The following is a 25,319-nucleotide window of genomic DNA, read 5'->3' as shown; positions in this document are numbered from 1 at the left end:
TGGACAGACGCCTGGGGGGCTTGTAGCACCTGCCTCCCACATCTTGGATACCTAGCCAGCACTCGAGCAGGGAGGCAAAGTGATGCTGTCACGCCCTCGCTCTCGGTCATTCTTCGACAACAGTCATCGTATCCGCAAACGCGATTCCGCCATAATCCAGCCTCCTCGCCGACGATGAATAGGGGCTCAGCGAGCACGCCGGCCTCGCCGACTTTCCCGCCAAAGGTCCGATGGTCGAGTATATCCGCCGACGGGGTGTCGATCAACAACCTGAAGCGCTTCACGACCTTCGTGGAGCGGTCCTTCAGCCTCGACGCCGACAAGGCTGACTGGGGAAAGGAATGGCAGGAGATACTGGCCGCGTCGGAGCGGAAGCTTGCGCGGTCGCAAGCGCGGTCAGAGCCATGGTCGCCGACGACACAATCGGGGTCGCAGCGGTTCGACGAGAGGCCCCCCGAGAAAAAGCCAGAGGACTTTGTCGTCGACTGGGACTCGGATTCGGACCCAGAAAATCCTAAGAACTGGCCGTGGTCCAAAATCTGGACGCACATGGGGCTCGTCAGTGGCATCCTCTTCATCGGGTGAGTTGTGGCCCACTTCCTACCAAGACCGCCCAGCGCGGAGGATACAGGGGGACTAAAAGCTTGACCGTTTTCTCCGCGTAACAGCTCGTTGGCGACTGCGATATTCTCGCCAGGGGTGCCGGAGCTCCTAAGCGAGTTCCACAACCAGAGCAAACTGCTTGGGGTGATGGCCGTCTCCATCTACGCACTGGGGTGGGGGGTCGCTCCACTGTAAGTTCTAACAATAATGGAGAAGTCACCCGGGGGAGGTAAGAGATGTCAGTGAATAGAGATGCTGACATACGAGCAATGAAGCGTCCTCGGCCCATTGTCTGAGGTATTCGGCCGCCTCGGCGTCTACCATGTCACCAACATCGTCTTCACCATTACAACGCTGGCCTCCGCGAGGTCACAAAATCTCATGACCCTGATTATTCTCCGGTTCGTTGCTGGCTGCGCCGCCTCGGCCCCAAACGCCGTCGGCGCCGGCACCATGGCCGATATAGTGCCCCTGCAGTTCCGTGGCAAGGTCATGTCTGTGGCCATCGTGGCGCCGCTCCTCGGGCTTGCCATCGGTCCGATGATTGGCGGGCCTTTAGTCGATGCGTATGGCTGGAGGTCGACTGTCTATTTCACTGCCGCCGCCGTGGGTTTCCCTCTTGCTGCTAATTCTCTAAAACGTATGTGAATGGCGTCTGACTGTGTTAAATGATCCAGGGCGGGATCCTCACTATTGCCTCTCTCCTGTTTCTCCGGGAGACAAACGCAAAGGTCATTCTTGAGCGCATCGCACATGACCTGCGCAAGATCACCAAGGACAAACGGTATACTTCAAAACTTGCAGATGCTAACCCAGTGCCTCTTTACAAAATGGTTGCACGAGCACTATGTAGGCCACTCTTGCTGCTATTCACCAACCCAGTCATCTCATTACTCTCAGCATATCTCGCACTGGTGTCAGGGTACATCGTAAGTCACCATCAGCACCACTACCGCCACGTCTCATTCCTCTCGAGAAAGGAGAACAGCATGTCTAATAAAATGATACACTACAAAGTTCATATTCCTTGCCACCCTGCCAACAGTTTTCAAAGAGAAGTACGGCTTCTCAACCAGCACAGTCGGCCTAGTCTACATAGGTTTGATGGTCGGCTTCGCAGCCGGCGTCGTCCTCAGCGCGACAGTCATGGACAAGATCGCCATGCGGCGGTCCGAGAAAGGAGGGCACAAGCCCGAGAACCGCCTCGTGCCCATTGTGTACGCGAGCCCGCTTATTCCCGCCGGGCTTCTGCTGTACGGCTGGGCGCTGCAGGCCGGGCTGCACTTCGCCGTGCCTATAGTCGGCAGCGCGTTGGTCGGGGCGGGCATGGTGCTCACACTAGTACGTTTTCTTCTTTACTACTTCCATCTCGTTTTTCATCCGTTTTCCGAGATCATTCTTGGCAGTTGAAGCTGACAGAGTGTTGCATCTGCAAGCTCCCTCTCAACACCTACCTCGTGGACGCCTTCACGGCCGTGGCCTCGTCAGCCATTGCCGCCTCGACGCTGCTGCGATATGTGCTGGGAGCTTTCCTACCGCTTGTCGGCACCTCGCTTAATGATAGCCTGGGACTGGGGGTGGCCAATACGTTACTAGCTGGTATATCGTGTGCGCTTATCCCTGCTCCTCTGCTATTCATTAAGTATGGCGAAAGGCTCCGGACTAGGTTTGAGCGGCAGTTTTAGAGTTTTCAGCCGTAGATATCTCTATTCGATAGCTTATATTGTATAGTAATTTTGAGCATGACATTTATGTCATACCTTGTGACAATTCGGAGTGCCTGAAAACCATATTCGTAATCCTTGCAAAGTTTCGCCAAGGCAAGGTGTGAGGAAAGCAGGCTTGTGGTGCGTAGGAGCATAAGATTTGGCGTAGTCCGGTATCAACTACTCTAGCCGTTTCTTCTCTATGGTCTAACCGCAGTCCGTCTATAATCTAGCATAACAGCCGAGATGCGCTCGGTCTCTAATCTATGACCCGCACCCGCGGCCCCCTGTTGATTTGTCTATCCCATGATCCCCCTGTCTCTGGAGCGCACTGGGTCTAGGTGATAGCAGAAATTCTAGTTGAAGATTTTCAACAAAGAGATCTAACCCAACCATCTAGTAACAGAGGAAAAGCTCTAATCGTCCTTGAGGTTCGCCCACCTCATGGCACCTGGCTCGTTGGGGTCCTTCTCGACGTACTTGCATGTGGTGAAGACGGACCACAGCTGGCCGAGGAAGGAGCGCTCGTCGCGGTGGTAGAGCTTGCCGAGCTTGGGCCTGATGGCCTCGGTGGCCTCTTCGGCCTTGTAGAAGGGAATGCGACTGGAATCTGGTTAGCAATTGTTTCGTCGGCCGGCGGGGCGCACAGGTAAACTCACGGGAAAAGGTGGTGGACAACGTGGTCAGAGATGATGTTGTGGAACAGATGTCGGCCAACCCAGCCAAAGTCGCGGTCGATGGTGGCAAGCGCGCCCTTGACGTAGGACCAAGACTCGGCCTCGTAGTGGTGCACCTCAGGGTGGTTGTGGTGCAGGTAGGTGATGGCCACAAGCCAGTGGTGAACCCACATGTAAGGGATAATGTAGAGGAGAGCCATCGTCTGCCAGTCGTAGATCGTGGAGCCGTAGTACAGAGCGCCCGAGGTCAGGGCCAGTCCGAGGTCGGACAGAGCAATGAAGACAGCCTCGTTAGGTCTGAAGACGGCGGAGGTGGGCTCGAAGTGGCTGACGCGGAACCAGCTTGCTCCCTCGCGCTGCAAGCTACCCTTACCGGCCGAGGCGTTGGTGAGAAGGTATGTCTGCCAGCCAAACAGCTGGTGGAAGACCAGCTTGAAGGCCTGGACGATGGGAGTGTCCTCAAACAGGTCGGAATCCATGTACAAGTTGGCAAGGCGCTTGCGCGATCGGGCATCGACAGTCTGGGGCACGAAGGCCATGTCCTTCTCCATGTGGCCGGTGAATCGGTGGTGGCGGTGGTGGGAGAACTTCCAGCTGAAGTAAGGGACGAGAAGGGAGGAGTGCATAAACCAGCCCATGAAGTCGTTGAACTTGTTGTGGACGGAGAAGGCGCCGTGGCCGCACTCGTGGCCTAGAATCCAGATACCGACACAGATGAGGCCCTGAACGTATCCATAGGCGATCCAGGCGGCAGTACGGTAGAGGGGGTTCTCGATCTGAGGGATGTAGGTCAAGGCCGCCCAGCCCAGGGAGAGGGCCATGGCATAGTCGCGGACGACATAGCTCATGGAACGGGCGACCGAGGGCTGGAAGCAGTGCTCAGGAATCCAGCTCTTGATGGTCTTGACATCGGGAAATTCCTGTCCCTTGGCCTCGAGCTGAATGGGAGCGGAAAGAGCAGCCTGGGAAGCAAGGTGTCAGTGTCAGTCTGGGAGTGCTTGAGGGAATTTCTGTGTTGACAAGCGGAGCGCAACACCACGCAGCGCATCGCAGCTCATGCCAGCAGAAATCGTGGGTAGTAGAGGAGGCTCACCTGCTGCTTTGCCGCCCTGCTCCTCGTCTGGACCGTTGTGGTTGCGGTAGCCATGACTGTAGGTCCAGTCTCTTTGTCTGCCTCTGTCTACTAGGCCTCGTTGTGGTGGTCTGAAGACAAGCAGACTCTTCCTCTGACTCTTCTCTTCCTGTCTTTGGGGATGGGAAGAAGGGAGTTGCGCGGGCAGAAGAGAGACAGGAGAATCTTATTGGGCTAGTCACAGGAATGAAGGGTCTCGGGACTGGTTTTGGAAGAGAGAATTTTCTAGGATCTGGAACTGGACACGATATCAACAATTTTGCACCCCCGACCGCTCGAGCGATATCAACAAGTGAGACCCCTGCTGGTGGGTTTGGGACTTGGGACTTGATGCTTGGACCCCATGGACCCTTGAGGGACCCTGAGCTGGAGCTGGGCAGAGGATCCCCGTCCACGTCTACGTCCACGTCCATGTCCCCATCCACGGGAGGAGGATCTAAAAGCAGCGCAAGCCATGAATGGCCCGGCTCGGTTCAATGAGGCCACGGCCCCATCTTGGCGGTGAATGGCGAGGGGACGCATGGATGAATCGATTACTCGCCAGCAGAGCACCGAGGGCAGAGGGCAGAAGGTAGAGGGCCAGACGGCAGAGGACCAGAGGACCAAAGGACCGGAGGAGCGTGCTGACACGCAGACCCCATCTCCCGTTGCATTCATCCATCCTATTTTTCTCTCTGGCCGCCCCTGAGAAGAAGGAAAGAAAAACTCTGGAACGCTTCTAGACAGATTGCAGTCTAGATCAACCATTCGGCTACCTCCCATGCGGCTAGACTGGCGCAGCTCCGTGGCCCTGGATTGGAGCTTGGCCGGTTGATCAGGGGGCCAAGGGCCTAGAGGACAGGGGCAGGTGTCCTGTGCCCAAGGGGATCTGTCCAACTTTCACATGCAAAACTCTGCCAAGGACGAGCCTGACAGTGAGGAGTGAGAGTGTGTGTGGCAGTTTTCAATTCAGGGTCCCCAAGCTCAGCCCAGCTATTTTTGTGGGCCGCACTGCTGGCTGTGGGTCGTGGGGGGGACCCCCCTGGCCTGGGACTGGAGGCGGCCCGGAGCCCCCACGGGTGAAGCAGCCAACCAAGGGGGTTGAATTGGAGGCAGAGATTTCCCAGTTTGTGCAGAGAATGAGGGGGAGGGAAAACCGTTGAGACAGAGCTTGCCCTGAGGGTGATACACGTACTTGGCACACACACAAATATTATGTATAGCCAGCCAGTACACAGACTCACAGACTGCCAGCACCTCGTCTCGTTGTCTCGCAAGAAACAGAGAGGAAGAGGCAATTAGGAAACTATTGCTGCTGCACTGCAACGGTATTCTCATCCTCAAGCGGCTAGTCAATGCCGCGCACGTGCTATTGCATGCGAGTGAACACCCTCCTTCGGGTTCAAAGCCCGAAACCTTCAAACCTAGACTTGACACTCCGGTGCCCAAGTGCCCTGAATGCTCAAGCAAAAAGTACTCCGGCTCAAGTACCTGCACAAGTCTAGGGTTACTGCAGAACCAGGGTTGCCCAACTGCCGGACCCCCCTCCCCCCTCCGAAACACTCCGTGCACATTGACCACGAGAATGTGGACCGCGGTAGGAGATCCTCATGCGTACCATCGCCAGTACCAAAAGAACAAAAAGGCGACGGCCAACGCCGACAACGCCTCATACACGGGAAGACACATCACTCACTAGGGCAATACTTTGTCACTACCAACGTACGAGGCCTTGGCAACCAACCAGCCAACGCACCAGAGCATGCGCACAACATGTGAGGTGCAGACCATGCGCTTAGCTCGCTCCCAGCGTTGCATTGCGTGCCACCAGGCAGATCACGTGCATCGAGGGATTTGACGATGCAGGTCCACAATACATATGAACATAGTGCTGCTTGGTGCGGAACTAGCTGTCTCCTATTCTCAACAGTAGAGCATAGGAGGGCCAGATGTGGCTATTCTTCCAATAGGGCCGTCGCTAAATAGCGATCTTCTGCTGCCAACCTTATTGATATTCTGCATACTAATAATAATAAGAATAAGTTTCGTGCGGGCGTTACATATCTCGCTCGGGTGTCGCTCAGCCCAAAGCGCCCCACTCAAAACCCCGGGGGAGCTAGCCTGATCATTCCACAACTCTGCCTACGGGCCTCCGGCGGTGAGAACCTCACTCTGATATTCTCTGTCTACAACGCTACGAGGACGTGAAAGAAAACAAACAGAGACAGTAAATAAGCTTTCTCCTCGGGACACTTGCCCTCCTCGGATAAAGTGGCAATTGTGTCCGACAGCGGAAGGGCATGTCTCTCTAAGACGAGTCAGATTCCACTGCCCAGGTGTGGCCAAGTCCAAACATGCTCAACCGGCCGGCAAAGCATACAGTTAACTGACCAATCTCTGCGTTTGCTTAATTCCTGACTAGGTGATTGTGAGACATAAGAATAGTCTGGCTGTTATTATTCGGAAGCTGGGCATGTAGGCCCAGCCTGGAATCGCCCTTGAGGCCAGCATAGGCGGCCTTTCCAGTGAGAAGTCATCAGTGTATGAGTAGCAGCTCAGCGCAATTAAGAAATCGGCCTGTCTAGCCACCGGCCAAAAAGGTTGTTTGTTGCAACATAGACCACAGTATTGTAATTGCCTGCAATGCCCGGGCGACTACTAGCAACGGGAACTCGGGCTTAGTCTCGATACGATGCTTGGCTGAGGTTGTTTCCGAGCCGTCGGGTACAGCACAACTATAGTCACTGAACACCATCTCATCGATAACCCGACGTGGCGGTTGATTGGTCCCTCATCCCACTCACACCAGTCTCTCTGAAACGTCACAGTGGGCTCAGAATCATGACAGCACCTTGGGCATCACTGACCACCAATACTACCTGGGTATACTCTCGTACATATACTCTAGCTTTGCTATTCATTATGCTCCTGCACGCCACAGAAGACACGGGAGGGCGCGCGCGCCGCATATAGAAGCCTCGTGGCTCGATCTGGCTTTCTCTGCCAATTGGATTCCGATCTCGAAGCCAATCTCTTCCATATATGTCACTTGAGTTTCAAGCCGTGCTAGCCGGGCAGCACTCATCGCTAGGGTTTCCCCCACAGCTGAAAGGAGATCGGGCTCCATTTGGCCGGATGTGGCCCATCGTTGATTGCATGGTTCGAGAATAAGGTTTAAAAACCACGAGCTGACTCTGGACTTCAAGGTCCAGGATGGGCGGGGTCCACAGCCGCGGGAATATTACGCTAAGTATCCAAAACCCGCCTCCTTCTCCTCCCTCCAGATAAACCTTATTTTGACATGCTTCGCCTATGGAGCAAGGCTATGCGTACAACAGAGTGATCACGACCGTCGTCTCTTTGGACAGTATCCACTCACACATTCGCGACGTGACCAGATCTCGTCCCATCGTTCGATAAGACAAGAACCATACCGTTGTACCTCTTCGCTCACTTGGGGAGTTCCTAAGAGACACCCTAGATTTCGAAGAAAATTGTTGTCTGCTAATCATCTAATCTAATAACTTTCAGCCGATCGAGATGCTTAGTCTCTCGGATGTAAGCCCTCAGAGCTTTCGTCTTAATCGCATAGTGTAGACGTAGACGTTCGTCTCAGGGGGTTTAAACAGGTACCCCCTGCTCCACTAAAGTCGCACTCGCAACCAGTCCCGAGTGAAACAATCTTCAGCGATACGCAAACACTCTTTCAGGTCTAGAATGATCGGTCCGTGGAGACGATCTCTTACACAGAGAGCACGGCCTGAATCAGGCCCCTAGGCGATACGAGGGGGCTCGATACCGAGAACATGCTGCGTCCTTGCCGCGTCAATCTCCGAATCATGCCGCATGATGCCTATGAGTCCCCGTCACAATAATCACCCATGCTCCTCTGGGCTGGGTTATTGGCTGAGATCGGGGACGAACTGATGTGATGTTCGCGGGATGATAGGTATGATAGTCGAGCTTCTACATAGTATAAATAATGGTACTTCCCTGAAGCAATAACAATACTACTTCCAATGTACTCTGTCTGCAGCTTGAAGTCCTCGCTCATACACTCGGCTTTCTTAACTTAGAAAGCACGTTCCAACAATTATTGCACTGATTTGAGCCTCCCTCTTCCATTTTGATCCCTTCTCTCGAACACGAGTAAAGGGCTGCCACACTCCAAGCTGGCCGGGGGTCGTGGTTCTATTCACATTCAACTGGAGATTGAAACATTCAAGCACAAGCCAATGAACACATAATGGCGCTCTCCACCCTGATACTAGCCGCGGCGGCGCTCATTGTATTATCTCTGCTCATCAAGTCAGCCTTTGGCACTCTGAGAGCTATTCGCTCGCCACTGCGAGACATACCAGGGCCATGGTACGCTCCGCTGACCACTATGCACCTGAGATGGGGCTTCTCGACGGGTGAGATCTGGAAGACCGTAGAGAAAGCTCACTCCAAATATGGGTCGATAGTTCGACTCGGCCCGCGTCAAATCTGGGTCTCGGACAAAGATGCCCTGAAGCAGATCTTGGTCAAAGTAGACCTACCTAAGGTCGCCATGTACTCTGAGATCTCACGGGACAAAATGAGTCCCGGTCTGTTTGGTGAAATGTGAGTAACAAATTTAGATCTGGAAGTATTTCAGAATAAGTCAAACTAACCAAGTTTACACACGATAGCCGCTACGAGCCTCACAAGAAACTCAAGCGATTCCTCACGCCAGCCTTCACCGTCAACTACATCGACAACCTCGAGTCTTACTTCCAACACACCGTCCGGGCCTTGTTGTTCAAGTACCAAAATGATATCGAGAACGACTTCCAACTAGCCAAACACACCGGCTTCCCAGCTGACCTGATGGACGACCTCCACAACGTTGCCCTCGATATGTGAGTCCACCAAACCTAGCCAGGTCAACACCCAGCTAACGCCCCATACTCACAGCATGGGAGAATGCTCCTTCGGCAAGGGCTTCGGACAAACGAACCCAGCCCTGATGGAGGTAGAGAACGGTGTAGACGAGAAAGTATGGAAGTCGATCCCGCGGTCCATCTTCGACGGGCTCGCGAAGCGCTACCAGACCGTCTACGTCAAGAAGTTCTTCCGGCAGCTGGGGTGGGACATCAAGTTCGACTGGCCGGCCGAGATGATCACGGCCATCGACGCCGTGGTGCGCCGCCGCAGCGCCAGCAAGGACACGGAGCGCCAGGACCTGCTGCAGCACATGATCGACGAGGGCCGCAAGCCTGACACGGGCACCGCCATGACCGCCCGCGACATCATCGATCAGATGGCCGAGGTGCTGCTCGCCGGCTCGGAGACTACTAGCGGTACCATCGCGTGCCTGTTCCTGGAGCTCGCACGCAACCCTGACGTCAAGGCCAAGCTGCTGGCGAGCTTGCCTGCGAGGGCGGTCCTGGACGAGGATATCATCACGTCCAAGACTGTGCGGACGGACCCACAGTACGAGTACCTTGAGGCTTGCATCAAGGAGAACTTGAGGATGCACCCTATTGCTTCTGAGATGGGTCGCCGGACGGGCAATGAGTGGGTCGAGATCATGGGTTACAGACTTCCGCCTCACACTGTAGTCAGCGCCAGTTACAGAGCCTTGCATCTGAACGAGCAGCACTGGCCGCAGGCGCAGCGATTCTGGCCTGAGCGGTGGTTGTCAGAGGATAAGAGGGGAGACGCACCAGCTCCCGAGTAAGCATCACACACTCCATTAAACGTCTTACTTGACAAGTTGCTAATCAGTTTGTTTACAGCATGGACGCATACTACCCCTTCTCTGGCGGCAAACACTCATACATAGGAATCAAGTACGTGGAACCAATACTCAATGAACGCTTCACAGACCTTTTACTGACGCTCTTCTACTGTAGCTTTGCCTGGGCTGAGATGCGGATGGTTGCCGCCAACATCTTCAGCCGCTTCGACGTCATGGAAGTGCCTGGGCAGGATATTGACTTCAGGCAGTATATCACGATGCAATTTGCCAGCGGCCACTGGAAGGTCAAGCTCAGGCCGAGGCAGCTGAAGTTTTGATTGAAACAACGGCACTGTTACATCTCCCCGTTGATACCAGACTTTTGTTTTCGTAGACTGCTCGGTGTTCGGAGCTCATAGAGTCATTATTTCTGGGAATAGATTAAGTTCACAACTCATGTGTTGCTGATCCGGCTCATTCCGGATCGGAAATGTCTGTCCACACGTGGCAGCTCGAATGCTGAAGCGTGAATAATACCTCGGTATGCACACTGGCCGATGCTAGCCAAAACCATCGCGAAAATAAGGTTTACAGACGTACGAGTGTGACGCGGACATTCAGTGTCGTACCTGTTCCTACCGAGGCACAGAGCGGGATTTCTTTGTATCGGCTTGAGTATGGATTTGCTGCTGGTGTGACAGAGCTGCCCATATCGTCTTGCTGAAAGGCCATTTTGATGGGACGAGTCATAGTGACATAGGAGCCCTTGTTCAAGACTGTTCTAGGCTCAGGTCTTTCTCAACAACGCGTATTGTCCTCGGCTCGGATGAGATCTACAAATGTATAATTGATGAAGTCATTTCTCAGTTTCGGGACCTGTTTCAAATTACTAACCAACAGTGCGTAGTTGACTCTTCACTTCCAACGTCTCACATAGCAAGGACTGCAAGATAGCACTGCATTCTAGAGTACACTCTATGCCAGCAGAAACATGATGGAACCATCCGCGAAGAGCATAGAGCCCTAGAAGGCCATTTGAACCATTCACTGTAGAGGAACAGATGAGTGGTTAATAGCATTTCGTGTTCCCTTCTCCTCAACCGCTCCGGCTGAGCCCAGCGTGGGATCTAGCAAGGGCGAAGATGCGCAACGACCTACCCAGCCAGCTCCTTGAGGGCATTTGGAAGACGCTCAACCACACAGGGTATGTTCATTGTCCCATGAGGCTGTTCCATCCCAGACACAAAGTAACATTCAGATGCCCGGCGACCTGGACCGGGCGAAAATGTTTTCTATGACAAGATGTTTCCACGCAGCACGTCCAAGCTCGCTGGATCAAGATGTTCTCATTTCCAGCCCTCCAATTGCCCGTCGAGTCTCATTTTAGGACACAGCTCGGGTAGAGAACATCGTGGGGTTGAAAGACAACGTATTATATCGTTGCATGATGAAAAGATCATGTAGGGAAATTTTGCACTTCAGAGATTGGACTTTGATTGCATATTGTGATCTCAAATTTGACTTGATGTAAGCAACCAACATTTTGTTCCATCCACACGGGCTGGTGGGTGTCTCAAGAGCTCATCCACGCTTTATGCCAGCACTTGAACAAGCCGCCCTTTTCCGGTTTGTGGCCCTCCACTCGAAAAACACTTTCGCAAACCTGCGATAGAGGAACTTGCCTCATCTCTTCAAGGCAGTCTCAGCTTCCATCATAGGCCGTATCTCATAAAGAACAGTCGTAAATAATACTCAAGTGCAGCCGTACATGCATCTTCTAAACCTCCGAGTCCTGCAATCCTCAAGGTGGACCAGTGGTTCAGAGGATGCGTCATAGAACGACACTCGTCTATCTCCCCCTTTCCTCTTCATTGGACTTGTTGTCCCCAAGCCTCTGCGTTTTTGCTTTTCCCTTCTTTTGTTCAGTGCTTGTAGCGCAAGTCGCCAGCCTTGCTTTTTTGTATAAATAAGAACATGAATTCTGCCTCGGTGAGCGGGATGCCACATATTTAAACAAATTCACACTCTCCTAAAATACCAGATCACCACTAGCACGTGCCTCTAGAGCCTCTCGTGACACTGCTAATTTGTTGTTTGGGTCGACCCGGTGGGCGGTGGTGACATCCTCCAGCGCCATTCATATCCTTCAGATCACGAAAGAAAGCCTCCGCTATCTTCACCAGAGAGTCCATTCCCCTCCATTCTCTCAATGCCCACTTGAGCGAACATAGTCATTTAGCGAGCGTCAAACATCAAATACATCGGCCGTAACATAAAAGAAATCATGCCCAGCCCAATTCAAAACCATAGTTTGCAGCGGCGCACAACGTCAAGGTACTAATACTCCAAGAACGGCATCGAGAAGTCGATTTTCTCATTTAAATGTCAAGACGGCAAGGCTTGATCGTGACTGGAATTTCAACTAAAGATATTTCAAAAGTTGCAATTATTCAATTAGATACGGCCTTCAATCAGCGTAGATCACCAGGGCGTAGTAGGGTCGTGTCCATGTTTCCCTAAAACATCATCTTCATGCGCGGATAGACACCGTCGTCGGAATAGGGCATCCAATGCCCGCCGGCAGAATACTCATTGGGGCTGCCGGTGAAGGAGTCATCGCCGTCGCTATGCGGCTGAGCGCCTAAGCCCACGCCGTTGGATAGAGCCTCGAACATCTTGGACATCTCCATTCGCAGGAGTATGCCATTCTTAAGGGTCTCACCGTCCAGTCCCGCGGAGTCCTGGCCCTGCACGCCACTAGCACCTCCATCGTGCGGTGAACGTCTTCCGGCATGCGGCGTGAGGCTGCCCATCCGGCTCGGGGGTAAGTTCTGCCGCCCGCCAAGCCCGGGGGTCAGCCCGGGGCTCGGCGTCGGCTGGTACCCAGCACTGGCGCTGCTAATAGAGCCATGACGGTTAGAGATCAAGAGCGGGTCAGGCGGAGGCTGACCCCCACGTGACATCCGCGCCATACCTGCCATCGTCAGCGCCGCATGCTCCCGCAGTCGCGGGTCATCATCCTGTCGGCCCAATCCAGGCACGTATGCCTTTAGTTCCTTGATTGTACTCCACAGCCGCTGGCTGACATGGCTCTTGGCCGACATATCCTCGATCAGCATCATGGACATGTTGAACTCCTCGCGGCATTGAGCGCTGAATAGCCAAGGGGCGTGGGTAGATGCAAGGAAAAGACACGCGATCGCCGAGGTCAGGAAATGGTTGTAGAAGACCTGGATACGACGGTATACGTCCGTATGCGTGTTGAGAAGGCTGAGATACTGGATTGTCTCCTTCGCGAGATCGACGACGCGTTGGGCATGTTCGGGGTTCTTTTGAATGCTTTCGGAGGAGTGGAGGACAGGGGTGTACAGCCAGATGCGGATCTGACATATTGATTAGCCTGCGACAGCTTACAATATTAACCAAAACCTACCTGGTTCAGCCTCAATCGCGTCCAGATCTGAAGACGGTCGATATCGTAGGTGGAGGTTCCCGGTATGGGGATCTGAGTCTTGAAGCCGTCGATTTTGATTTCCTCCGGGACGGCATCGTACCAAGCCAGTATCTCCTGGTCCAACTCCTCGAAATCACGTGGCCGCATCTCGGTAAGGAGGATAGGGTTGAAGTAGTCGACGAGCTTCCAGACTTTGGCGCCCAGTTTGGAGAAGGTGATCATGGATTTGAGATAAGGAAACTCATCCTACGAGGGAGATGAGCAACATTTCATACATGTGGCAGGATAAGGAGACGATAGGGACGGCTGTCTTGGGCAGGCAGTAAGATACTTACAGGGTAGGGGAGTCTTGGGTCAATCTTGTCGTCATGGACAACGAAGGGGAATCCTGTGCCGAAACTCCACCGACGATCTAGCACGTATGCTGACCAGAATGTGTTGATGGCATTCTTGCGCTCTTGCTCATCCTCCATCGCCTCGATGACGTCCCTTCGGTGAATGCCCAGCTCAAAGCACAAGCGAGCGACTTGTCCCATGACCCTCCAGGCCAAGGCTTCGTCGTGGGATAAGAATCTGTAGCCACCAACAAGAGCTAAGAAGGGGAGGTTTCTGATTTCACTCTTGTCGCTCATAAGCATCCTATCCACCCTAGCTTGTATGCTTTCCCACAGCCGAAGGCCTTTCTCGCTATAGCCGTTACCTTCGACGACCAAAGCACAGCACATGATAATTTTGAGTTCCAGGGTTTTAATGTCGGTGATGCCTTCGTCTTGCCCGATTCCCTGTGGTACGAGTCCATGCTTGCTGCTAGACTCCATCCAATTTGCGAGGAAGTTGGCATGCTTCACGACGTTGTTGATGTTGACCACGGGGTACATGATGCCGACCTCCTCCTCGTGAACCCTGCACAGCCGTATCATCTCAGCCCTATCAAAGCCCCACAGGGGATCTTGCGGCCGAGCCCTGGGCATGTCAGCCGCCGACAGCCAGGGCGGATAAGGGGATGGGGCGCAGGAGTCATCGATTACGTCGCCATTGTCCTGCACCGCTTCTGGCCCACTCCAGCCATACTCTTTGCGCATGTTGTGCAGCGTATTCTTGGCGACATCAACGGTGAAGGAGGCGCTCGTTGGACCGCGGAAGAGGAGCGGCGCTCGGGACGGAGCCACGTCCTGCCTGTGCACCGAGGACATGGTGGCTGTGGACGGAGAGGGAGTGACGCCGGCGCTGGACGGCAAGGGCAGGGCGCGGTCTTGGATGGGGGCGAGGTGCAGTGTCTCCTGCTTGAGGGCGTTCATGTTCTGAAACAGCGTGTTGACCTGCTCCTGGAGGCGGGTGACATTGTCTCTCATTTCCCTGAACTCGTCCGAGTCCTTGAAGTTGTTGGAGCAGCAGTTTGGGGCATACTGGCAGTTCAGGTTGAGGTTGCCGCAGCGCTGGCACGGGGTCTCGCCATTGCATTTGATCTTGCGACGCTTGCACTCGTTGCTAAAGGGATTGGGATAGATGTCAGCCTAGTGTAGTTGTCTCTCGTCCCCTACCGCACCAAGATATCAGGAGGAAGAAGCGCAGACTGTCTGCCCGCAGGCTCGGACTCTTGATATCGGACGGGAGAGAAGGACGGATGGGAGCTTCGAGCTTTGTGATGTAGGCTTCTTTCTCGGGGCAAGCAGAGTCGCGACGTACCAAGCTATAGAGATATACTGTAGACGGCCACAAAGGGCAATGGTTAGCTGACAAATGCCCTCCAGCAGCCGTGTGAGGCATGGGATATCAGCCCAAGCAGGCGCATGCTCACCCTGTTCCTCTTGCTCCTCTGCTGTCTCTGCGATGCGTCGTCGGGAGTGGTGTCGCTCAGCTTCCGCTTTGCCCCAGCAGCGGCGGCGGCGCCACCACCATGAGCAGCAGCGCTGGGCGCTGGGCCTGCGCCAGGGGTCGAGACTGAGGGATTGAGGTTTCTTGCAGGCTGGGCGTTGTGGTTTGGGCCAAAGGAGAGAGGTGAAGGGTGTGCGGAATTGCTTCCGACAGCGGAAACTGACGACCCAGCACTTTGGCTGGGATGACGTTGAGTGGTGGCGGTCGCAGCGCCTGGACCTACACCAGCACCAGCCATGTTTGCTACTGGGCGAGAACTGACATTGGATTTGGATGTCGATGCCGTTGAGGATGGTGCTCCTGGCAAGAAAGATCGAAGGTCGCTGACCTGAGTTTCCAGATGCTCCATGTTCCTGGATCTTGAGGCGTCCTCATTGTTATTTCCATGATCGAGAAATGAGAAACGGGCGGGCCCTGGGGGGGATTTGGGACGGGCAGATAGCAGACTAGACTAGGCACACTCACTCGCGCTTATGGCCAAACGCGGAAACTAGGGGACGGGGGACGGGGCACGGGGAACGGGAGAGACAAGACATCCGCTCATTCTTTTGGCACTCCAGCCCTACCTAGAGACCTGGAGCCCTAGGCGGCTGCTACGGTATTCTATCAGTGTTACTGTACCTGCTGGTGGTACTGGGGGCGGAACAGCCCTCGCCTCCCTGCCCAGATCTCCTCTCTCCCTGCAAAGATTGGCCTCCCGCATCAATCCATTCCTTGGGCCCTCCGAGACCCAACAAACTCCATTCTTCCGCACTCCTAGGCCCACAATATGTCTCGGCGGACAACATGCCAGTGCGCTGTATTGTATTACAACAAGACACCATGATGGCCAAGTGTGGGGACGCTGGCGAGTCGCATGGCACCCCGTGAATCCATTATCAATCAAGGCATGAAGAGATTGCGAGGCAGACATGCAGACATGCATATCGCCCCAAGAAGCAAGGGATGCATCATGGCCCCCTGTTGTGGAAATGCTTCTGAGACTCACACAGCAAATATTCACTTATCTGGCCAGAATCGAAAAAACAACAATCTCATCTTCTTCGATGGGGATGTGGCTTTTCTCTGCGAGACATGAGACGCCAATCCTGTCGACCACTGCGTCAACGGTCTTTGATAACAGCAATTGCGACAAGACGTTATACAGTGGCTTCGCCGGCCTTGGCTGCACTTCCCGAGAGTGCACAATTTCAACAGCCAGGGCAAGGAAAGATCCTCCCATAGTCATTTGCTGTGCCTCTGCTCCCACCAGAGGCAACTTGATCTGATTCAGTCTTCGACTCGAGGACAACAACATGGTCCTCCACTTTCCCTTGTCCAGCTGCTGACAGTGGCTTACCCAACCTCCAATTGGCGATTGTGGCGTCTGCAGTATCACCGTACAAGCAATGCTCGAGGCGGGGCATTGGGCGGCTCCATGCAAGTCATCGTTGGCGTCGCCGCTCAACGTCTCCAGCAGGAGCAGCCTCTATCGCCCCAAGACTCTACCGCCCTTTCCCCGTCATTATCTGGCAGTCTGGAGACAACCTCGATCATCGATTTCTTGCGGCTTTTTCAACGCATGCCTTGATCCCTTGGCAATGTCTGAACCGCCCGGCAGCCTCTGCCGTTGCCACTGCCGCTCAGGCAGTTGACACTGACAGCACACGTGAATCAGGCCGGCAGTGGCGGATTGAAAAAGAGCCATCTCGTGGTTGGCATGTGTGAGGTCTTTCCCATCACCCAATATATCAGTATCTGGACCGTGGTTAAACAAGGCAGTATTTTGCGGAGCATTTCGATCAGTGTTTGAGGCACTAGAGACGCCAGCCCCGTGTCTTGGTCGATATAAAGAGGCCTGGCATGCCAAAGAACGTATGTGGCGTCCTCTCATTTCTGGCTTCTTCAAACTAGATCACGGAAGCACTCCATTGGCATTCAGTCTACCATCAATAGAGTATCGTCATGTTCACGACACCGAGACAGGACTTTGCCGTCGCTAATGGACAGAACCTGACGGCCCGGTAGGTGAGGAAGGATGTCATCGGTCCAGTGTATCAGAGGCATATCGGGCCGTGAGGTAATGATAGTAGATCAATGATAATTCGCTAAATAACAACATTTGGCTTGGATATTTGTCCGGAGAAGGGGGTGGTAGTCTATCACACAGGATACTACCGCCCCTCGTTCACCCGGACGAATTCCAAGCACACAAGGCCCACCTTGCCTTGAGAGGGATAACCGTACCTGCTTAGAGTTAAGCAGGGGGAAATACGGGATGCCATCGTTGCCCCGCCCGAACGATCACTGTGATCGAAGGCCCGTTTACACCTACAAAATCCACGAAGTCTTGGCTTGGCTATGTGTGAATAGCCCAGCACAAGACGAGGATCGCTGACTTTTCGCCACCATTGATGCCATAGTAACTTTTCCCCCGCGCACATGTCCATCAATTCAGCCTCTCTCGGCTTGCAATTCCTTCTTCACGCCGAACCCTTGGAGCTGTGATAGCAGACTTAGATCTTGACTCCCTCCAGGATGGGCTTGGCCTCCTCGCTCTGCCACCAGCTGACGCCGGGCTCGCCGGGGAAGGTGAACTTGTCCATGCTGGCGGGCTTCATCTCGACACTGTAGCCGGGGTCCATTGGTGTCTGGTAGTAACCATCCTTGATGACGGAGGGGTGCAGGAAGTGCTCGTGCAGGTGGTCGACGTACTCGAGCACAGACAGCTTGCCGGTGACGACGACGTAGTCGATGGTGCTGAGATGCTGGGTGTACTCTGGCAGGCCGACACCGCCCGAGTGAGGGACGATGGGCACGCCGTACTTCTTGGCCATGAGTAGCACGGCCAGGACCTCGTTGACACCGCCCATGCGGCAGGCGTCGATCTGGCACACGTCGATGGCGCCGCTGACGATGAGCTGCTTGAAGATGACGCGGTTCTGACACATCTCGCCGGTGGCGACGCCGATGCCGTACGGCTTGAGCGCGTCGCGCACCGCCTTGTGGCCCAGGATGTCGTCGGGCGACGTCGGCTCCTCGATGAACCACGGCTTGAACTCCTTGAGCTCCTTCATGTAGCTGATGGCCTCGGGCACCGACCACACCTGGTTGGCGTCCACCATCAGCACGTTGCCCTTGTCGTAGCCGATGATCTCGCGCGCGATCGACAGCCGGTGGCGGTCCTGCTCGACGCTGCCGCCCACCTTGAGCTTGAAGTGCTTGTAGCCCTTGGCCAGCGTCTCCTTGAGCAGGCCCTTCATCTTGTCCTCGCCGTAGCCCAGCCAGCCCGCCGACGTCGTGTACGCCGGCACGGCCCGCGAGTTCTCGGCCTCCTTGATGCGGTCCGCCTTGCCCTTCTCCGACTCCTTGAGCAGCGCGATTGCCTCCTCGGGAGTGATGGCGTCGGTGATATAACGGAAGTCAATGCACTGCACAAACTCCTCGGGCGACATCTCGGCCACGATACGCCACACAGGCTTGCCCAGGACCTTGGCCCACAGATCCCAGATGGCGTTGACCACGGCGCCCAGCGCGAGGTGGATGACGCCCTTCTCAGGGCCGATCCACCGCAGCTGCGAGTCGTTGACGAGGTGACGCCACGTCTTGCCCCATTCGGCCACGAGGTCGCTGAGCTTCTTGCCCTTGATGCGGTCAGCCACGTGGTTGATGGCCGCGCAGACAATGTCGTTGCCGCGGCCGATGGTGAAGGTCATGCCATGGCCGGTGAAGTTGGCATCCGACGTGGTCAGAATGCAGTAGGCCGATGAGTAGTCACCAGCGGCATTCATGGCATCACTGCCGGTCTTGTCGAGGGACGTGGGGAAACGGACGTCCCTCGTTGTCCAACCGGTGATGGTGATGTCCAGGGAAGCCATGTTGACGGCAGTGGTATATATGACAGAAATGAATCAAGGATGGGAGAGGAAGAGGGGAGAAGGGGATGGACAAGAGGAAGCAAGAAAAAGAAATTGAGGACGTATGAGAGAAACGAAGCTATTTAATGGCACGAGTCTGTCCACTTGGGAAGAATCGTGTGATGGCTATACATGGCAGCATCGGTACGAGCTAAACAAGGCCGGGCCTTTGTCGTCCGGCCACGAATTCTTCTCCTGATGTCGGCACCACTACGGCTGGCCCGTAGTAGCCTGCCTCCCCATAACCCCCTGGGCACTCGAGGCCATCGTCGTCAAATGGCGGGGGAGGGGTCGACCGAGGGGCATATTTTGTGGGGGCGTCTCCGGCTCAATTGAGTCCCAGCCGACGGTTTGATTAGTGGAAAAACTATCGAAGGCAGGGATCGCCCTCTCGATCGTTAAATTCCCGACGGAATCCCGTGGGCAGAGCATCCGACTGCCGGCTAGACCACGGCCTTTCTGTGTTCTACAGACCACCAGTCATCCGTCATGAGATGGTGAAGGGATTTCTCTTTCTAAGTTAAAGAATATCCCTCATCGCTGAATGAAACGAAGGGAAGACCGTGAGGGCTTCGTCTTTGGCACTGCATGCACACCAAGCTCTGCTGCTACCACAGGAACGAAGAAAGCACAGGACTCTCACACCGCAGGCTCCTAGAGCACTGATCATGCACCTCCAGGCCTTGACGAGGCTGCATAGCCTTCGATCCCTCCTGCGAATTGCGTGGACCACGGCTGTATCTTGAGCTGTTATCTGGAACAGTACAATGTGTCTTTACGTTCACAACGCCAAAACTATCAACTGTTCATTCCACCGACACGCAGTGGGGTGACACCCGTAGTGAGAGCCGAGCCACAAAACGAGGCTGTCTCAGCCCAAACCATTGCCTCAACCGTCCAACTCTATCTTAAAGGAAGTGCTAGTTGCGATGGGACCTGGAACCAGTCCTGTCTGAAAGCAGTGCTTTCATGCCAGGAATTTTCGAGCTCTGGTGGCTGTTTTCCTCTCGTACAGAGCCAAGCGAGAGGCCCACCGCCGCCAAGGCGAGGCCACGCACAAGGCAATCTGCGGAGAACTCAGGTCGATGGTGACCACCACGTTAAGTTCGACGCTAAAGCCGCTGCCAATTTCGCCCAGAACAATCTGACGCACCGAGAAAAAAAAAATCTAATGGACGTGCGAATCATAGATGGACTGGCTTCAGATATCTGGAGAGTACAGCGCAGGTGGCTCACAGCCTGATGAAGAGCGGAAAGCTGAAAGCTTGAGCCAGAGCGCTTCATGCCACGCCCGAGCAACTACGGCCGTTGATGTTTTTGAAGTGGTGAAGAGACCGCACACCGATAATCGCAATTATCAAAGGTTGACAGCCAATAGCGCCAGCGACAGCACCATTTGTGGTCACTAAGGTGTTGCTGTGTCACTGTGGAGTGTTGGTGCTGGGGTCAAGAGTGGTATCAGCATTAAGAGAGTCTCTGGCATTGGACCAGATGACCTCTAGCTGCGAGCAGCAATTCAGTTTCAGGCACTGCTTTAGATTTTGAAATCACGCGTCGACCCCAACGTTTGCTAACCAACTGCTGTCAGCTGGGCCTGCTCAAGTCAATTCGCCAGATCCGGCGTGTGGGTCATGGTGCCAAAACGTGAGATCATGGTCAGCCTAAGGCTTCTACATGTGAAACAAACACAATTATGGAGATACCAACAGCGGCAGGCAGCATGTCCAGATACTGGACCGATTCTAGCTAATTTTATACTGGTTCGCTTCCGGCAAGGAGATGTACATGCCCAGCCACCTCAACGGCGCTCTCTAATTGCGAGCTTCTATAAGGCGAAGACTGTCCACACGAACTTCAGATTCGCCCAACATCACGGTACTTTGTTGGGCACCCAGTGTGTTCTCGCCGACTCAAGAAACAGTCGCCATGTCGACTGTCGCAGTGGAACGCATCGTGTAAGATTCTAAATTGTGTTCGCGAGAACTCATTTTGAACGAGCTGTTTACTCATGTGGCAGTAGTCTTTTCCATGCGCCAAGGTAATGCCTCTGACAGCAGCAAGTCTATTCTGGACCACTCCCATCAATTTCTTGTGGCTCTCCAAGTAAGGAGCGACCAATTGGCCCGCGTCTCGTTATGTACAGAGAATTATGGCCAGGAGGCAGGATCATCTTGAATTAGACCTTCCTTGTATTTGTCTTTACGACTCTTGATTTTGGGTTGCAATTTCATCTCAATAGTAACATAAAATTTATCTACTAAAGCGGCCTCCTACATCTGCCTAATCCGATGCTGAGTGGGAAAGTGGCTAAGTAAGTATCATAAAACGTGAAGTGAAGTACTTTAGTACTTGGAGCTGGACCAGGGAAATCTTCCATTCAGATCAATTAGTTAATTTGTAGAAATCTAAGTATAAATTCATGGTATTGTCATTGGCTCGTCGCTTGACAAAGTATTAAGTATCTTTTGCACCTGGAATATGGGGATCATCCATTGCAACAACACCCCATGCTGGGGTTAGATATTGCTGTAAGCATGCTGGAACGAGAACACAATCGTGAAAATCAAAGACATGAGAAGAGCATTGTCCTAAGTTCCTCCCTATTGAATATCAGTTCTGGGAATGTCGATGGGCCCTCGACAGAAGAATCACGGCCATGGGCTCAATCAAAGATCAGCCAAGCTAATGCAAATTACTTTTCAACTTGGCTTATTGGGTTTGGTGCTAAGACATCATGTCGCACATGATTGTCCACCACAACCGTATTCTATTGCAGCAATCGAAGCAAGATCTCCAAGACACAAACTCACCGGTATAGTACGCCGTATCAGCTCATGGTCCCCTACCTGGAGCTAAGCACTAACACGCTTGAGCACTGATGCAGTCGGACGGCGCAGCCACAAGCGTTGGTGATCCTTCAGACTGCATAAAGGTCAATAAATCGGTCAGCGAATAGAAGCCAACGCATTACTCTATCCCACATTCCAAAACTGGCTGAACATCACTTTCTACTACACTCAGATCACCTCGAACCACCGCCATGGCAACCACCTCCCCTCCCATGTATACAAACTCACCGCTGGAGGTCATACCCACGCCACAGTTTGAGACAGGCGAGGTAGGTTCACGTTGTAGCCACTGCGAAACACGCTACCGAGACTCTTCTCTAATAAATTTCTACAGACCGATCCATTCACAGTAGAGGCTTCTCACATGGCCTTGAGCCACAATGCCTTCATCCGCGGCTTCAACAGCATATACCAGCAGGCCCCACGCGTGCCTGATACAGACAAGCTGGACTTTGCAGGCTACTGCATAGCGTGGCACGACTGTGTCCATCAGCACCACCACTACGAAGAGACAGAGCTCTTCCCCAACCTCGATAAGGCCGCTGGCAAAACGGGCCTAATGAGTACCGCAGTCGACGAGCACAGTGCGTTGTGGCTGCTTCCACACCAAGGACTAGGAGTCCAAAGACTGATCCATCATCTGTAGCTGCGTTTCATGGAGGCATGGCTCGCTTCAAGGCTTACCTCCAGAAAGAAGGCGCCAGCTTCTCGGCTGTCGAGCTTATCGCCATCATGGACTCGTTCAAAGACCCCCTTTATTCACATCTAAAGGCGGAACCACCTTCTATCGTGGCGCTATCCAAGTACAGCGCCCCCGAGAACCCCATCGACGTCCTGGGCATCGCGGACGCGGCCGGCAAGAAACAGCTCAGCCTTGGGTTCGTGTTCAACGTCCTCCCGGTCTTCTTTCTGAACATGGACACGGTCGACTTTGAAGGGGGTATGTGGCACGAGGTGTTTCCGCCACTCAAGGGCGCTGTCAAGTGGATCATGCTCAACGCCGTCCCGATGTGGAATCCCAGGCGGTGGCGGTTTGTGAGCTGCTCTCCGGAAGGCAAGGCAAAGCAGCTAGCTTTTTGACCGAGATGAAATATTAACTCATAAGTGATGTTTCCTATTCAAATTCTGGTTCTTTACATGCCAAAACATGATGTCCTGCCGTGGACCTCGCCCTTCTCGGACTTCTGGTCAGCACCTCTGTAGGCTCCATTGTATCGTGTCAGGGTGCGTCGCGTTTCGAGGCCAAGCCCATGCTCCGGCACACATAGGTTTTAGAGGTTTATGAGTTCTGACATCCAATCAGATAGGATACAAAAGAGAAGGACAGGAAAAGCCAAACGGACAAGGGAGATGCTCCATACAGCACCGCATATTTGCTCTTATCATCAACCTGACTACAAATCTAGCATTTACAGTTCTGAAATTGCTCTGAAGGTCCGCCCTTGTGCTCTAACAATACAGTTCTTTGATCAATGATACTCAACCTCCATATTGATTTGGGGCCGGGATTGGCCGTGGAAGTTTTCATGGTAGAGACGTGCTCTTAAACCCTCAGTGACCATCTCCTCAATTCAGAGCCTAATACTATCATCGGAGTCTTCGAAGAAGCCCACCCCACCACCCCGCCTTGAAAGACCCCATTTTTTGGGTAAAGAAATTTAGCTGTGCCACTCACGTACTTGTTGTGCCTAAGCGCCCGCAGACTGCAGTCCAGGTCAGCTTCCGGCACAGTGTTCTCACTGGTAGCATCATCCTCGCCTCTGTGAAGGCTTCGATATCAGAGAATCTGTGCATAAGAATATGAGTCTGAGGACCAACTGTGCTCAGCAATCGAGCAAGTCATGGCGCCTTCCGCATCACCTTATCAAAATCTCACCGGCAGTCTTTGGGACAAAGCCTTCAGCAAGCTGAATGAGGACCTCAAGTCAAGCTTGGGCCAGGCAAAGACACACAAGCGCGACATCTTGGCGGCCGTTCTGAGGGCTGCTGAGGATAAGAGGGACACGAGTCTCCGGAAACGCTGGAAAGTCAAGTTGCCGAATGGTGAGGCAGTGATTGTGCGCGATGTTCTTGAGAAGATCGCCAGATGGGTCGTCCGCTTCAAAGAGATTGGCGACACCGCCGTCCAGTTCGACACAACTCAGGCCTCATTCCCCTGGGCAGCAGTGCGTTTCTTATTACAGGCCACGGTCAACGACATCCAGCAATACGGGGCCCTGATGGTGGATATCGAGATCATCTCACGGCTAGTCACTCGCTATAAAGAGTTTGAGCTTCTGTATCTGCCGCGGAATGCTCCGGTACCGTCGGCTTTGGATGACGCCCTTACCAGCCTTTACACAGAAGTTCTGACATACCTGGCGCGGGCAGTGGACATTCTGTCGGAGAAGACTTTAGGTATGTTTTGAATCAGACTCGAGCTTCGATCTCAGACTAACGCCCAAAGTGCGACTGGCGAAAGCTCCTTTCAGGCTGGGCGACGAGGAGCAGATGCAGTGCATTCTAAAGCGGGAGGACGAAGTTTTGAAGCTTGCCAAACTCGACGACGTCAAAGTGTTGCATTCTCTGGAAATTTCTGTTGTTCGACTGGTAGACCAGGCAAGTATCGCCAGCCGGATGTTAGATCGTGAACGCCATGTGAAAATGGTCAGGTGGTTGTCAACATCGCCCTACTCTGCCCACCACGAAACGATTACCGAATATCGCGCACCAAATTTTGGCCAGTGGCTTCTGCAACATCGCGAATACAAGGACTGGTGTCAATCCAGCTCACCATCAGTGCTTCTTCTTCACGGGATTCCCGGCTCGGGCAAGACGCACTTGTGTTCAGTGGTGGTCGATGAGCTACTCAAAACAGCCGCCTCGCAGGCCTTGTCTGCTCCATTCGCATATTTCTACTGTTTGAAGACGGACTCGGAACCAGAGCGGTCGTCGGCGGATGAAATACTGCGGAGTATACTACGACAACTAGCTATCACAGATGAGACCCAGCCAAGAGTTCAGTGCTTACTTGACACTGAATTCGAGCAGCGATCGAAGTCCGCTGACCTCAGCGGCCTCGATCTTCCCAGGCTTAAGACAAAACATTGCGTGGATCTTATAATTGAGCTCGCTAATGATAGTCCCATCACTATTATTTTCGACGCGATCGATCAGATCCAGGACTCTTGGCGCTTTGTTCTATTTGATGAACTCAACCGAATCCTTAACGAGGCAGCTAATGTCGTCAAAATCTTTATGACGAGTAGAAATGATAGCGAAGTCCTTTCATCTTTCTCTTCCGCGAAGACAGTGAGTATCACCAGTTCCAATGTGCGCGGGGATATGCAAGAATTTATTCTTCGAGAGCTTGACAACGCGAGGCTCATGAATGGGCGCATATCTTCTGAGGTGCGGACGGCGATAGCCGATGCACTGTTGAGCGGTGCTGGCGAGATGTAAGAA

General features: G+C 53.6%; 7 protein-coding genes across 7 annotated transcripts; 4 read left to right on the top strand and 3 right to left on the bottom strand.

Moving 5' to 3' along the window:
- Positions 1-174: 174 nt before the first annotated feature.
- J7T55_013691 (major facilitator superfamily protein) lies at positions 175-2,288 on the top strand (the record flags this gene model as incomplete). Its single annotated transcript, XM_053140587.1, has 7 exons — positions 175-581; positions 669-794; positions 879-1,209; positions 1,281-1,387; positions 1,457-1,532; positions 1,621-1,944; positions 2,040-2,288. 7 exons carry the CDS (start codon positions 175-177, stop codon positions 2,286-2,288), a joined length of 1,620 nt encoding a protein of 539 aa, XP_052996029.1.
- A 437-nt stretch (positions 2,289-2,725) lies between these two features.
- J7T55_013690 (delta fatty acid desaturase) lies at positions 2,726-4,133 on the bottom strand (the record flags this gene model as incomplete). The annotated part of the gene is made up of 3 exons (XM_053140586.1): positions 2,726-2,912; positions 2,969-3,948; positions 4,080-4,133. The coding sequence occupies 3 exons, from the start codon at positions 4,131-4,133 to the stop codon at positions 2,726-2,728; spliced, it is 1,221 nt and encodes a 406-aa protein (XP_052996028.1).
- A 4,210-nt stretch (positions 4,134-8,343) lies between these two features.
- Positions 8,344-10,139, top strand: J7T55_013689 (cytochrome p450 3a9; the record flags this gene model as incomplete). Its single annotated transcript, XM_053140585.1, has 5 exons — positions 8,344-8,702; positions 8,771-8,980; positions 9,036-9,797; positions 9,860-9,913; positions 9,977-10,139. The coding sequence occupies 5 exons, from the start codon at positions 8,344-8,346 to the stop codon at positions 10,137-10,139; spliced, it is 1,548 nt and encodes a 515-aa protein (XP_052996027.1).
- A 2,178-nt stretch (positions 10,140-12,317) lies between these two features.
- Positions 12,318-15,368, bottom strand: J7T55_013688 (fungal specific transcription factor domain-containing protein; the record flags this gene model as incomplete). Its single annotated transcript, XM_053140584.1, has 5 exons — positions 12,318-13,184; positions 13,235-13,501; positions 13,591-14,743; positions 14,942-14,958; positions 15,054-15,368. 5 exons carry the CDS (start codon positions 15,366-15,368, stop codon positions 12,318-12,320), a joined length of 2,619 nt encoding a protein of 872 aa, XP_052996026.1.
- A 2,257-nt stretch (positions 15,369-17,625) lies between these two features.
- Positions 17,626-18,987, bottom strand: J7T55_013687 (l-galactonate dehydratase; the record flags this gene model as incomplete). Its single annotated transcript, XM_053140583.1, has 1 exon — positions 17,626-18,987. The coding sequence occupies one exon, from the start codon at positions 18,985-18,987 to the stop codon at positions 17,626-17,628; it is 1,362 nt and encodes a 453-aa protein (XP_052996025.1).
- Positions 18,988-22,066: 3,079 nt separating this feature from the next.
- J7T55_013686 (uncharacterized protein) lies at positions 22,067-22,955 on the top strand (the record flags this gene model as incomplete). Its single annotated transcript, XM_053140582.1, has 3 exons — positions 22,067-22,144; positions 22,210-22,459; positions 22,522-22,955. The coding sequence occupies 3 exons, from the start codon at positions 22,067-22,069 to the stop codon at positions 22,953-22,955; spliced, it is 762 nt and encodes a 253-aa protein (XP_052996024.1).
- A 761-nt stretch (positions 22,956-23,716) lies between these two features.
- J7T55_013685 (uncharacterized protein) lies at positions 23,717-25,316 on the top strand (the record flags this gene model as incomplete). Its single annotated transcript, XM_053140581.1, has 2 exons — positions 23,717-24,272; positions 24,322-25,316. 2 exons carry the CDS (start codon positions 23,717-23,719, stop codon positions 25,314-25,316), a joined length of 1,551 nt encoding a protein of 516 aa, XP_052996023.1.
- Positions 25,317-25,319: the final 3 nt, after the last annotated feature.

Source organism: Diaporthe amygdali (genome assembly GCF_026229845.1).
Source record: "Diaporthe amygdali strain CAA958 chromosome Unknown NODE_7_length_1459731_cov_64_868725, whole genome shotgun sequence".
NCBI classification, from domain to species: domain Eukaryota; kingdom Fungi; phylum Ascomycota; class Sordariomycetes; order Diaporthales; family Diaporthaceae; genus Diaporthe; species Diaporthe amygdali.
The sequence above is the reverse complement of the archived record's forward strand: the minus strand, read 5'-3'. Positions and strand labels throughout refer to the sequence as shown.